At 36.8% G+C, this 13265-nt stretch overlaps 1 protein-coding gene across 2 annotated transcripts in view; it reads right to left on the bottom strand.

Moving 5' to 3' along the window:
• Positions 1-1433: 1433 nt before the first annotated feature.
• NEBL (nebulette) overlaps positions 1434-13265 on the bottom strand; it is a 244546-nt gene continuing 232714 nt past the window's right edge. For both annotated transcript variants that reach the window (XM_036379158.2, XM_036379157.2), the window contains 2 exons: positions 11907-12022; positions 1434-6351 (listed from right to left, as the gene is read on the bottom strand). In XM_036379158.2, the coding sequence (XP_036235051.1) occupies positions 6175-6351; positions 11907-12022 (293 nt within the window). In that variant the 3' untranslated portion in view covers positions 1434-6174. The remainder of the gene's footprint in view (positions 6352-11906; positions 12023-13265) is intronic.

The following is a 13265-nucleotide window of genomic DNA, read 5'->3' as shown; positions in this document are numbered from 1 at the left end:
ATCACCGCAAGAATGATGATAAAATAAATCATTTGAAAGAAAAAAAAATCTGTCTCATTTGGTGATATCAATTTAATGTGTCCCACAGGTAGCTTCATGGGAAGATGAGAGGTAGTCACAGCAAAACAGTATTGGAAACATGGTTGGGCTTGTTGGTGTGAGTAGGAGAAGGAAGAGAAGGTGGTGGTCATGCACTGGGCTGCTATTCCCTCAGTACAGAGAACTCCATGGTACATTAGTTTATTCTTGCTAATTAACACACCAAAGAAAATCAAAAGCCCAGTTCTGAGACAGAGGCAACCTAAAAGCATTGATAGCTACAAACTCTTGAATTGTCCAATGCACAAACCCATGGAGGGTTTCCATGAGAATTTCATGTGCCAGTATACAGCTACTTTTGATAATTATATTCTATGGGACTACTAAGACAGGAAAGTACTTCAGTACCTCCAGCAAATTATGGAGGGTTTTTCAAATAAAACACGTTCCAAGTGCTTAAAGTCCATTTTGGCAGCTCTTAAATCTTGATCTTTTTGAAAAACTGCTGTTTGCTACAGTATACATAGAGATTGGATATTTCTATACTGGCAGCATTTCAATATATAAAAGCACTACAGAACATGGAATCACAACTCTGTAACCAATTAAATTTCATATGAAATGCTAACACATTTCTTAAGTAGAAATTAGTGTGGTAGCAACTGCATGTCACTTACCTAGGAGGAACTAATCAGCTCCATTTGTGGCCGCCATTTGTCCTCATACATTGTTAACAGCCTTCTTCAAACCAACACTTGACAAGAATATAAAAATTCTAATGCAGTCCACAGTAGCATACACTTAACACTCAAATAAATAAAACATGTCCCTAAGCATAATAATCTTCTTCAACTACAGGCAGAGGAGTTCCAAAATACTTCTGGAATTTATTTTAACTTAAACTTTCTTACAATGTTTTAAAAATAATTTACTTGTGTAAATGAATAAAGACGGCATTTGTATATAAAATTGTCTTAAAGAAGCCAGCAATGCAATCTTTTTTATTAGTGCTGCACTGAGAGCACACCTAACCAAATTCCCATTCAAAGACAAGCAAACCAGTATCAATGAAAACAGTGGATCTCCTTCAATTGCTCTATTTGCTTATTTAAACAAACCAAGGGTCATGGAATGAAACTTGGTGTTCTGTTGAAGGGTTACAAATGCAAACTGAAAAAGGCAAATCTTTTAAGGAGGGGGCATGTCTGAAATAAAACAGTGGTTTAGGAAACTGTTTTCTGGGGTCAAGCTTGACAAATAATGCTAAATATTCTACTTAAGACTGAAAATTCAAAGCTTCCTTAGTTAAAGCAATATCCCTCTTTGAGAGCTTATACTAATGAGTATGGTGGCTTTATGGAGTGTTGTTTATGAATATAATACATACATAGTGCTGGGTTTAATATTTTATTTGAATGAAGTTTAATGTTATGCAAAATAAATTGTTATGTTACATCCACTGTGACATCAACTAAAATGTGAACTAGGTTGCATAGGTTAGTACTTTGGGCAGCATGATGTTGCTCTAGTCCACCAAAGCTTAAATATTCACAGTGTAGAGGAAGAAACAGGAATTAAAGCATTTCTACTAAAATATATTTTAATAGCTGGTGTTAACTTTCTGCATAACAAAAGCCAAATTAAGATGATACATCATATGATCCAAGAGTAAGTTTATCTGTCCTTTGAAAAAACAATTGTTACCTTCATAACTGTATACCCTCAAATACAGTACAGTTTTGCAAAATAACTAAAACTTTACACACTTTAAAGCAAACATAAGCCAAACTGCACAGCGGTTCATTTTTGCTCTTTATATCACACTGCAAAAACCAACAGCTGAGAGATTTTCCACATCATGCTAATCAATGTCAATACAGTCATTGCTGTCTTCCAATGGTCTAGCATTTTCTAATAGTAATATTAAATACACAATTGAAATGCTACAGTATAGCTTATTTTCCCCCCTAAAATAATAATAATTAAACAAATGTCAACAACAACTGGATTACAACTGAAGTACAATATGCAAATTCTATTTATCAGACACAAGAAGCATATGAAATTCCTTTGAATATACTGTTGTAGTGCAGGCAGTTTAGGAAATAGAGCTTTCAGGTTTTCTTTCCAAAGGAGAGATGGGGTTCCTATGGCATAAAGCTGGAGAAAATCACTAAAGCATTGCAAAATGGTTTAATCTTCTACAGCTCACTAGTACTTTGCATTTGCCAGCACATCAGTTTGGAGGACTTCTTTCAACAGCATCTTCTGTCTGTGTCAGTATATTATTTAAACATTTACTAACTAAAGCATATTCTATATTTTAAATGGAATATTAATTAACTTAATAAAAATCTATGATTTTATACCCTGTACCACCTTCTGCCAAAGACCTCTGTATTTGCAATTTTTTTTCATTGTACAAGATGACATGCAGTCACTGTACAATAAAAACTAGAATTATTACCTTTCCCAGGTATTGGAGACCTTCCACATCCCCAAGAAACACTCGGCAGGGACACATTTGTCAAAAACATAATCCATGGGAGGTTATTCTCTGTCAAATCCCAGTCTGCTGAAGTAGTTTATTGTATGTCAAATGTAATCAAGAAAACCCTGTTTCATCAAGACTAAATGCTAATGTTCCATAATGAAAAATTACAACTGCAGTACCTGTATGTAGCTTTGTTTAAAAAATGAAGATAGCCAAGCAAGAAAGAGTAATGAAAAGCAAGGCACCCATTTGTTCTTGTATGTATGCATGAATATGCTCTATGTTGTGTTCTACATTTATACTTGTGTTAGCAAGAATTAAAGCATTCTTTACAGAATTTGTTATTTCTATAATGGGAACATGTGGACATCCAACCTGAACTTTGGAACAGCTTGAGAAATTCAAGTCCTTAAAAGCCCTTTCCTTTCCCCAGAAAAATGTTGACTACAGGAAGAAAGAACAGTGAGGGGATCATGCTGTGCTAAAAATGAATATAAACTTTAAAGGTGACAAGACAGCATGTAGCATCTTTTCACCCCTATATCACACTGCATGTAACAGTCTCCAACATATGCTTTGAAAAACATGTGCTGGCTAAATTTAGTTCATGACTTACTCTCTTTGCCTTACAAATTTTAGTTCTTATAAAAAAAAAATATAATTGCATTCTGATAATTTTGGGCCTTTGATTGCATTGCTCAGAACAAAGCTGCAAAAATCACACTAAAGTTTGTTTTATATCAAAAAGCAGGAACCATTCCATAGAAATATTAACTTCTAAGCATATATGATAAAAAAAGTTGACTACAAGAATAAGTAACTTAAACCAGATCTTAATAATTCTGCTGACATACCATTCTCAAGAGAAATACAATTCACATACTGTTTTGTTTTCTTGACCTTTTATTTTTTGCAAATTGCTTTAGCTGCTCTGCCAGGCTAATGATTATTCAAAATTCATAAAGGAAATTTTATTTCTATTGTTCAGCATAACCTAGCTCTCTAATGTCACCAAATGTTCATTTTCTGATTTACTTCTATATATAAAGTATTCAACACTGCAAGCTGTCTCCCCATTTAGGAAGAATGACTGTGTATTTATAGGTGGAGACTCTCTGTTTCATAAGTCACTAAAAATTGCAACTTGATGCCATATAGATATTCTCTATATTTCTTTTTTATTCATATTTGGTTAGCAAACTGACACCCTGTTTTTATTGTTGTCAGCATTGCACAGCTAATAGAGCAGCACAGCAGCAAGTGACAGCCAGCTGTGCCTCAGGCATCATCTGAAAAATCTGCCAGCCAGCAGAAGATGGAATTCCTCTCCTCGCTGTTGATGGCCAGTGATGAAAACCAGCACAGAAGCAAAACTGCTTGTTTCAGAGCTTCTAGCTCAGCATACCACATCAGATTTAAAAACACCATTTGACTTGCTGATTTCATGTGGGTGTAACCAGTAATGCACAAGGGTCTGCTGCAAGAGCAGTTCCTTATGTAAAACCTGCAAGAACTTTAAATCACAGCAGTCAACTATACGAATTACATATTTACAGTCAAGGAATTCTACTTTTAAAACACATTTCTTGAAGTTGGATACTCCTGGGCAGCTTTAGCCTTGAAATTAGGCTGCTGACAAGAAAGCACAGGTAATTCCACAGTCACAGACATTTTTACATTTCTTTTTTAATGCAGTCATTCCATTCTGCTTGGCAGCTGGTATCATCCCTGTGTTAGCAAGACCCAAAATAAAATTGCATAAGCTTACCAATTCTTTGGAAATTGTATGCAAAAACTGTATGCAAAAATAGAATTTACAGGGATTTGCATTGACAACTTTCAGTTGACATAACAAATCCATACTGCCTTCCTTATTTAATTCTTAAATAGTTATTGCAGGGTTTCCTGCTATGTGAGATGAGAAGTACAAAATTGTCTAAAAGTTCTATATATAATTCCACTTTAAAAATTTTAGAAATTAAAGAAAGCCAGTGCAGACTCAATATTCTGAGGGCTACTCCAAAGTTAACCTCCTTAGCACATGGCTGAACTCCACAAATTATTTCATCAGAAAAACATTTTCTTCCTTACACATTTCTGCATTCACATAAATAATTTCTCACATGAATCTTTAACTCTTTTGTCCTTCCTTCCACGATTTCTCCCTGTGAGGGAATGCAGCACCCAGTCAAAGCAAAAACAAGTTGCCTGTGACCCAAGCCTGCTTACAAAATCCCTCATAGTGATCGACTGTGTCACCAGCTGTTAGATCCTCTCCCAGCTTCACAGACTGAGACCCAGATCTCTGAGTTCTGGCTCTAAGTTAAGAGACACCAAATAGCACATGTGAAGGTTTGTCAGCAGAATATTCTTACTGTTTTCCACAGATGGCTAAACTGAAACATGATGGCATAGGGCATGTTGGATTTTGCTTAGTTAGCTTTCCCTTCAATGTCAGTTATGAGAAAGATTAAGTCACTAAAAGAGAACATAATTCTTCTCCATCATTAATCATTTGGCAAGCGTACAACCCACTGTTGGATCACCAGGAATTTGGGAGCAAACTGAAGCAACAGGCAATTGATCTGAAATGCACTACAAGAACCAGAGCTCTCCTCCACTGCTCGATGGAGGCACAAGTGTTTTGCAGCAGGGGAGGGACATCAGCTCATCAGCAAAGCAGCCATAAAGCGAGTTACCTGTGGTGAGAAGGGGATGTGACTGCAGGCTCTGGGGACTGCACGTGGGTGTTTATTTACAGCACTACAGGCAAAGGTCAAGGAGCTAACATGGAGTACTGGTTGTACGTTGCCCTAATGAAAGTTTCTATTTAAATGTTAAGTATTATTACAAGGAAACAGAAGAGCTGACAGGTTTTCTACTTTAGATAGTCTTTGCAAGGGATCTCCTGCGGAAAAGATACTGAAGAACCATGAATCTAGACCTGGATTTAATTGATGGATTATGATGGAAGCAAAGCTAATAGATCACTTGGAAATAAGAAAAAAATGGGTAATACAAGAATAAATGTGGATATGCAAGAGTGAGGAAATTTTTGTTGTCAAAATGGACATATTTACTGTAAGGCTGCTGGGCAGTGGGGAGTTTTATTGGATTTTTTTTACTGGCATGTTACTTGTCTTTATTTCAAATGACTGAATTATCTACTCAACATATTAATTTTTATTAGGAAGCTAACTGCTTAAATATTAAATATTTCCCTAATAATTTGTAGATGTGTTCAAACTCAGTGTGTTAACCTCCTGTGACTTCAGAGTGCCATAAGAAGTGAATCAATTTTATGGTTATAACATCTTTGAGGTGTAAGGAAAAGGCATTACCTCTTTACAGTTAATTGACCAAAGTTTTTATAGGACTGGCAGCATCAGGCTTCCATATATGTTTTGTCACTTTGAGAGAGCACTATTATAAGCAATGCTGTTTTCAAAGCTCTGAGCTTCTTGTGGATTATTTATCATTTCTTTAAAGGACTCTAAAATGGATTCTGAGTGAGAATGCAAACTGTTATAGCAGTGATAAAGTAATGATCATGAACTCTTAAAAGATTCTTCTGATTTTTTTTTTCTAAAAGGTTAATTTTAAGTAAATCATAATAAAGCTCAAAGGACAAGAGACAAAAATTAGTTAACAAACTCAATATAATTTGCTGGAAGCATTCCTGTTTTCCCAGTTCTCTGAACAGTACCATACATCCAGCCATCATCAATTGGTTGCACATTGATGATATAATCACCATCCCTGAAGGAAACTTCATCTTCATCTTGAGCACTGTAGTCATACATAGCTCTGTATGTTCTCTGTTGAAGGAAAGAAAACAAGACTGTAAAGCCTCAAGTCTAAACCTGAGATTCCTTGATTCCTTCTCTTTGCACAAAGAAGAAAAGAGAAGGAAAAAAAGGATAGAGGGAGTAAAGCAGAGAGAGAAATCACAAGTTACCTGTCAAAAATGAAACAGTATCCCCTTCTACATCCTGTCAAATATACAGTGAATACAGGCCCTTGTTTTGAGCAGCAAGATAATTATTTTTTAAACTCATATTGTCCTATGGCTTCAAACAAACAGATTTCAAGCCACCCACTGCATACTGAAATATTCTAACTGTTGTTACATTAATTCACTAGTAACAGTTCATTACATCCAGCGAGGCTAGCTCTGCTTCTGCTCCCTATTTGCATGATTCACAAATAGCTTCTCCTGTGCCTTCACTACTAGAAGAAACACAGTCTTCATCCAGGCCATTAACTTTTCCATCTCACTGAATGTCCTTCATTTCATTAGGATTTTACTCAAATTAAGAATTACGAATGCATTATTATCTTAAAGAAAGACAAATTTTTTTAAATTTTATAAAAATAATTTTTATGAATACTTATATTTTCATATTCAGACAAAATTTAGCACATAAAGTCCCATCATTAGCTAAGAGAAATTTCTCCACAACCCTGCCCACTATGAGACAAGCTTTCAGCCTCTTCCTCTATTTTTCTAAATAGAGTATTTGTTTTCACTCATAACCAATAAAATGCCATCATTTACTGGAATTCAAAGTGAATTTTCAAACTCAGGAAGAACAGTGTCCCCTTGTATCTGAACAGCAGAATAAAACTGCCTCATTTTAAAATTCCCAGTTCCCAAGGGTACTTTCTTTTCCTTACCCTGACTCTTAACACAAGTCAAAAGCAGTTCAAGCATCACCGATAATATCCAATTTCCCTTCCGGTAATTTTTGCTAGCTTACCATATGTAGCTGAATTTTTCTGGGACAATAACTTAGAGCAAAAAAAAGGCAAAACAGTCAGTGTGTGAGTTCATACCTAGTACTATTGTTTGAGCCTCTTAAAAGACAGCAAACTTCTCTGCTCAAGAAAACAGCTCTGAATTAGTTTTAGTTCATATCATATATATGGGGGCTTGAGTGTTTTAATAAAACTATTTTTTAAAGAGGTGGAGATTACTCCACATGGAGTGACCAAGCCATTTGTCAAATGCTGGAAATGTGGAATTATTTAATCCAGACTATAGGGCAACTGATCATTACTGTTCCCATGCTAGAAACTTCTAGTCTCACTATCATTGGTAGTGCAAATTAAACAGGGCAGAGAAATCAGCTCCTGTTGAAACACTGGAGACCATTGGAGACCACCTTTCCTGACAAGTCTACCCTGCATTTGAGCCCTGTGCTACATTCTTGTCTTCTGCCATGCCTTGTAGTTTGGCTGACCTACAGGCTGTGACCAAGAGCAGTTTTCAACCACAGGTATTTGCTTTCCTAGTGGTTCCTTAATGTCTTCCAAGTATGCATGGAACTCAATTTAAAAAAGGATAATTTTTAACGCACTACATGACAGTAAATAATTTCTTGGCTCCTATCATCACCAAAAACCCTTAAATATTCATAAAGTAGACAACTAGCCATCAAAAGGCTCTCTGCCTTTCAGAATCTTATTTTTTCCAACTATTTCTACTGATCTCACTGCTGAGCCTTGAAACTAACTCTAAAAAAGCAACGAAAAATATGCTATTACAACAAACTCAGCAGCAGTTAGCCTTTTAAACAATTTATTTCAGAAGATGGTCCATTTAAAAAAATGGTAGCAAGTCTATATCTGGTATAAGGCAGTAAATGGATTTTGCCTAGAGCCATGCTTATAGGTCTCCCTTAAATGGGAAAGACTGGTGAAGAGGTTAAATGTTTTAATAAGCTAACATAAAATTGGAAAAATAGAGAGGTTTTGCTCACTCAGAAGGATGCTCACTCTTCCTTAGAGCTCCAAGGCAAAGGACATACCGCTGCTGTCTCCTAAAAGGCAGCTTGACTACATCACCATGATGCACAGTTGTGAAGACAAGCCCGCAATTCCAAACTTTAGAAGAATTTATTAGGGCCCGAAATGCTGCTGAGAAACCTAAATTTATGGCCTTAACACCTAATTAGGCGCTAAATGGCTGTCAGGAGAAATCTCCATAATAATCCTGTTAGCATTTAATGCCTAATTATCACTGCAGAGTGTAGTCTGGGCTCTATAATCGAGAATTACAATGCCTAAAGGACTCAAAGCAGGGATTTTAAAATGCATTTCAGTGAATTATTCCTCAGTATTCCTCAGTCAGGAGTGAGTTTAGCGGGTACCAAGTTACAAGAGGGTGTAAGTTTGGAGTTCCTTAAAAGAGTCAAAACTCAGTTATCTCCCACCTCCTCAAAGGTCTGTCTCACTCCCACTGCTTAGACAGACCAGTAAGTGTTGTCCATATAAAGAACTGAAATCAAGCTAATATATTCTCAGTTCCCTAGCCTGTTCTGGGCTGACAGGTGTGTATTTCCACTTCACCCCAATTCATACCTGTTCTATGGATGGCTCCTTGCAAGGAGCAGTAACTGCTGCAGCATCCTTCACATACAGCAGCCATCAAGGAAAGCCAACTTGAAGCATAGGTTTTGTTTTCCTACCACTCTTGGATATCAAACAGTGTGTGAACACCCCGTTATTTTCCAAATTGGAAGATAAGTCTTCAGGGCTTTCTGTTATAAAGCACTTTGTACCCTGAGCAACAATTTAATTCACCCCATTATGCAAAACTTCTCACAGAAAGAAAGGACAAGTTAAGAATCAGAAAATAATGCAATTTATTTGGGAAAAAAAACCCATCCAAAGATTGTGTTAGGATCATGCCTAATACAAAACCAAGCTCAAAATTAAATAAACAAGACTTTTAAAATTTAGAAATTAGAAAAATTCTGTTTCTTAATACAGGAGACCAGTGATCATGATTATAAAATGAACGTATGCATTTTGGGGCCAGATTTGATAACAATACAACAATTCAGTTGAAAGGAGTAAATGTACTAGAGCAGCTAACTCTGCAATCATCTCCACCCTGATATAACCCATGGGATCTTAATCACTTCTGCCCTAGAAATGTGCTGGCAAAACTCAGGCACTGATGAATGACTTTATCACCTTCACTGCTTTTAGCTGAGCCTCAAAAGCTGCTCAGGCTTTGAGGTCCCTATTCTAGGATTCCTTTCCTCCAGTCACCTTCCCCTGGCACTTTCTTCTCATCTTTCCTCCCTCAGTCATTTGCCAGACAACACTGCACCTCTGGCAGTGTTGGGCTCCAAGCCCAGAACTGAACAGGCAGCTGAAAGCAACACACCTAAAAATCGTGTAGGTTTATCAGATGTCCTGCAGCATGTCCCCACCTCATTTTAAAAGCACTCCATGACTGTCATCAACCTTCAGTCTGCTACATTTAAACACATCCCCAGCCAGGGGCTCCCCCCAGGCACACTCTGAGACCACTCTGTGTTGTCCCAATAGCTGAGTGCAGCATTTGCAATGCACCTGGATAAGCTGCACAGGCTAATAAAAATATTTTGGTCTTAAGATGGGAAGACAAGGGAGGCTGGCAGATTTCTAACTGCATCTGAGATGCCTCTTTGGGAGCAAAATCATTACCCCGGGGTGGTAAGATCACACTCTGTCTTCCTCACCAGACTGGCAAGTTAGCAGTCAGCACCAGGCCAGCAGTCTTTGATTTCCTCTCTCTGGAAATGCTTGGGATGTATTTTCTAAAGGGAAATCTACTCAGTCTTTAACAACAGCAAAATGAGCTTAAATCATGGTGTTTGCTGTTTTCATTTTTTTTCCCATGACAAAATATTATCACTTACATGGATGCCAAGTGAAAACAGTTTCACAACAGGGAAAATAAATCTGTTGAAATAAGTCAATCTTACTCTTAAAATCCTTTAACATCACTTCCTTCCTTTCCCTATTACCTTCACATTCCTAATTCTGGAAGAAGAGGCAAATGATGATTCTCAAGATGACTGAAATGACACTGTTTTGACAGCCTGTCAGGTAAGTCACAGGGACACAGAGGTATTAGGAAATAGTGGTCATCTCTCTGCCCACAAAGCTGCAAAGGCTGGTAAGTGCATTCTGAGATTTGCAGGCATCTCCATTTTCTGTCTGCTGGATTTGAGGGCTTTTGCTTTGCTCCCCAATGAGTAGCAAATCTGCTGGCAAAGCCCAGGCTGCCAGGTTGCCCACTTTTTGGATTTTGTCTCTTTTGGAAATCAACCAACTCCCAAAGTGCCTTGTAATATCCTTGGAAATTAATGGCTGATTCCACTATCAGCTGTCTCACAGCTGTCATGCAGGTGTCCAAAGAGTTTTTCAGGTTATTGACTCACTCAATGATGGAGGTATCTGGATCCCAGACTTTCCAGCAAGTTAGCCCCCTCAGCCCCAGACAGCTGAGAATCTGACAAGCCTGAAACTACTCACGCCACACAGAAAGTCGTGACCTTTACAATATAAAATGTCATGGAGTTTCAGTTTTACAAAAAAACACAAGTTTCATCTAATCTTGAAAACAGGTTTTTTTTCAGCTCAGCAATCTCTAAGTTTGGTTCATAATTAAATATTTATTCATCTCTAAAAAAGGTGACAGAGGTATTCAAAATAGTTTAAAATTCAAAAAGACAATATTTTAAGGTAAAAGGTGGCTGGATCTCTAGGCAGCTAGGAAATCTCTAGGCAGTGATATGATTAAAAAAATATGATAACCATTAAAACTGAAATTTTTATATAGGGAGTTTAAAAAAAAAGAAGCTTCATTTCCTAAAAATCCCAGCTGAATACCATTCAGCTCTCCCTCCATGACCAGTTACTTTGTGAAGTGAAATATTCACTCCAGCTTTACATTCCCATCCACCACAGTTGAGAACTTCATGAAACAGACATGGTTTCATGATAAAGCTTTTTCTTGGCTGCTGATCAGCATAACTCAATTTGGATCTTACACGAGTCACTGCACGACTGCTGTGTACAATTAGAAAGGGCACAGCAATCTGGAGTCTGAGCTAGCTCTACACAAGCAGAAGTAATACAGGTAGGCACCAAGCCTGCTAGCACAAAATCAACAAGTCAAAAAAAGTGAAACTGATTTAAACCAACAGGGTGATCTTAAGAGATCACTGCGTTTCATCCAGTGCTAGGAGCAAGAATTCATCGCAGAGCATAACATCAAAATTCAGCCTGTGAAACACTGTCCAAGCATCTACTGTTTGTTTTAAGCAGGCAAGTAGGTAAAGAATTCTGTTATTTCTCTGCTCTCCGAATATCATACCTTTTTTTAAATGTATTCTGATATAGTTCTTACCACTGCCCATAGTCACTTGAATCTTTTTTATACATGAGGACTACCAGTTACATTTATGATTAAGACAGTCAAATAGGTCAACTATAGAACTCTGGGGGTTCAACTCTGTCATATTTAAGAGATCTCACAATAGCTGATGATGGTGCTTATCAAACAAAATTCTCCTTTAAATTCAATACTCACCAGACTTGCTGAATGAGGCTGTGAATGCATGGACCTCATGGATGACATACTGGTCTGGTGCATGTATCCATATCCTTGAGTCTGGCTTTGTTGATATGCCCCAGGGAGAACAGGGGCTGCATTAAAAAAAATACGCACACATTAATTAGTATTTTAAAACAGCCCTTAACTAACATTTTGTAGAAATGGTAGACTATTTTCACTGTTAACAGCATTAATTCCTCCATACAAAACAGTTCAGAATTATTTCCATAAAGAACATAAGGCTTTTTAAAGGTTGATTTACACAGAAATGTGGCCAAAGCTATAGCAATATATCCACAAACACCATCATGGTTAGTTGGAAGGAAAAGTTTAATGTACTATTAGAAGTTTAATAATTTAAAGGTTTACGAAAGTTTAAGACACCACTAACTCAGTTTTGGTACTGACATAGATGAGGCACTAAATATATGTCCCATAAGCTGCCACTTTAGGGAATGAATGATGAAAAAAAGCTAATACAGTTTTGAAATGGTTCACCAGAAATTCACTGTAATTAATTCTTAACTCATTGCAAACTCATTCTTATTCATTAGGCTATGAACAAAGAATGATTTTGATTCACAGGAAGAGGCAGAAATTTTAAGTGAGCGCACAGTTGAGTTTTTTAGTTTTTTCTCATTCAATCAACATCCTTAGTCCAACACAGAGAGATCAATGCTACTTATATATTTCCAAGTCCACATTATTCAGTATTTTCCTCTTACCACATAATTGTTCAATTTCTTTAATACATATTTTATTCAAATTTTACCAATTCTGTATGCTAATCAATAATAGATTAACTTCTATTGTACCAAGAACTGCTGAAATCATGAATACAACCAACAGGGATCCTTAACTCTATTGCTTACTAGAAAAGCATTCATAAACTTCCCACATCTGCCCAAATATCAGTGGCAACCCACTGAAATAAAATGTGTCAAAAACATGGTTGATCAAAAAACTGTGAGAAATAAGCCCAGCATAAGTGACTATTTTCCTAGCAAGGCCAAAAAGTATTTTAAAAGCAAAATTAAAAATATTGAAGTGGTTTTCAAAATAGAAAGATTAAAGTTTAGTTACCACATATTTTGTGCACATTTTACAAGACTCAGGCTCTCAGAGAATAAAGATTTCTGACTTGTGTGGAGGTTATTAGCCCATCTCCCCTGTTATTTGCCAGAATTTTACTAGTTCAACGGGAAATTCGTTTGGCTACACTGAAAAACAAATGCATTTCTGCTGATACTTTTCAAGTGGTCTATTTAGCTGATAGTCTATCTGTCTCCTCTTCCAAAAGCTGTCTTTTGGTTAAAGGAGATGGAGCTTATGCAG

Source organism: Molothrus ater, chromosome 1, assembly GCF_012460135.2.
Source record: "Molothrus ater isolate BHLD 08-10-18 breed brown headed cowbird chromosome 1, BPBGC_Mater_1.1, whole genome shotgun sequence".
Taxonomy (NCBI): domain Eukaryota; kingdom Metazoa; phylum Chordata; class Aves; order Passeriformes; family Icteridae; genus Molothrus; species Molothrus ater.
Note: the sequence above shows the minus strand (reverse complement) of the source record. Positions and strands in the feature narration are given on the sequence as shown.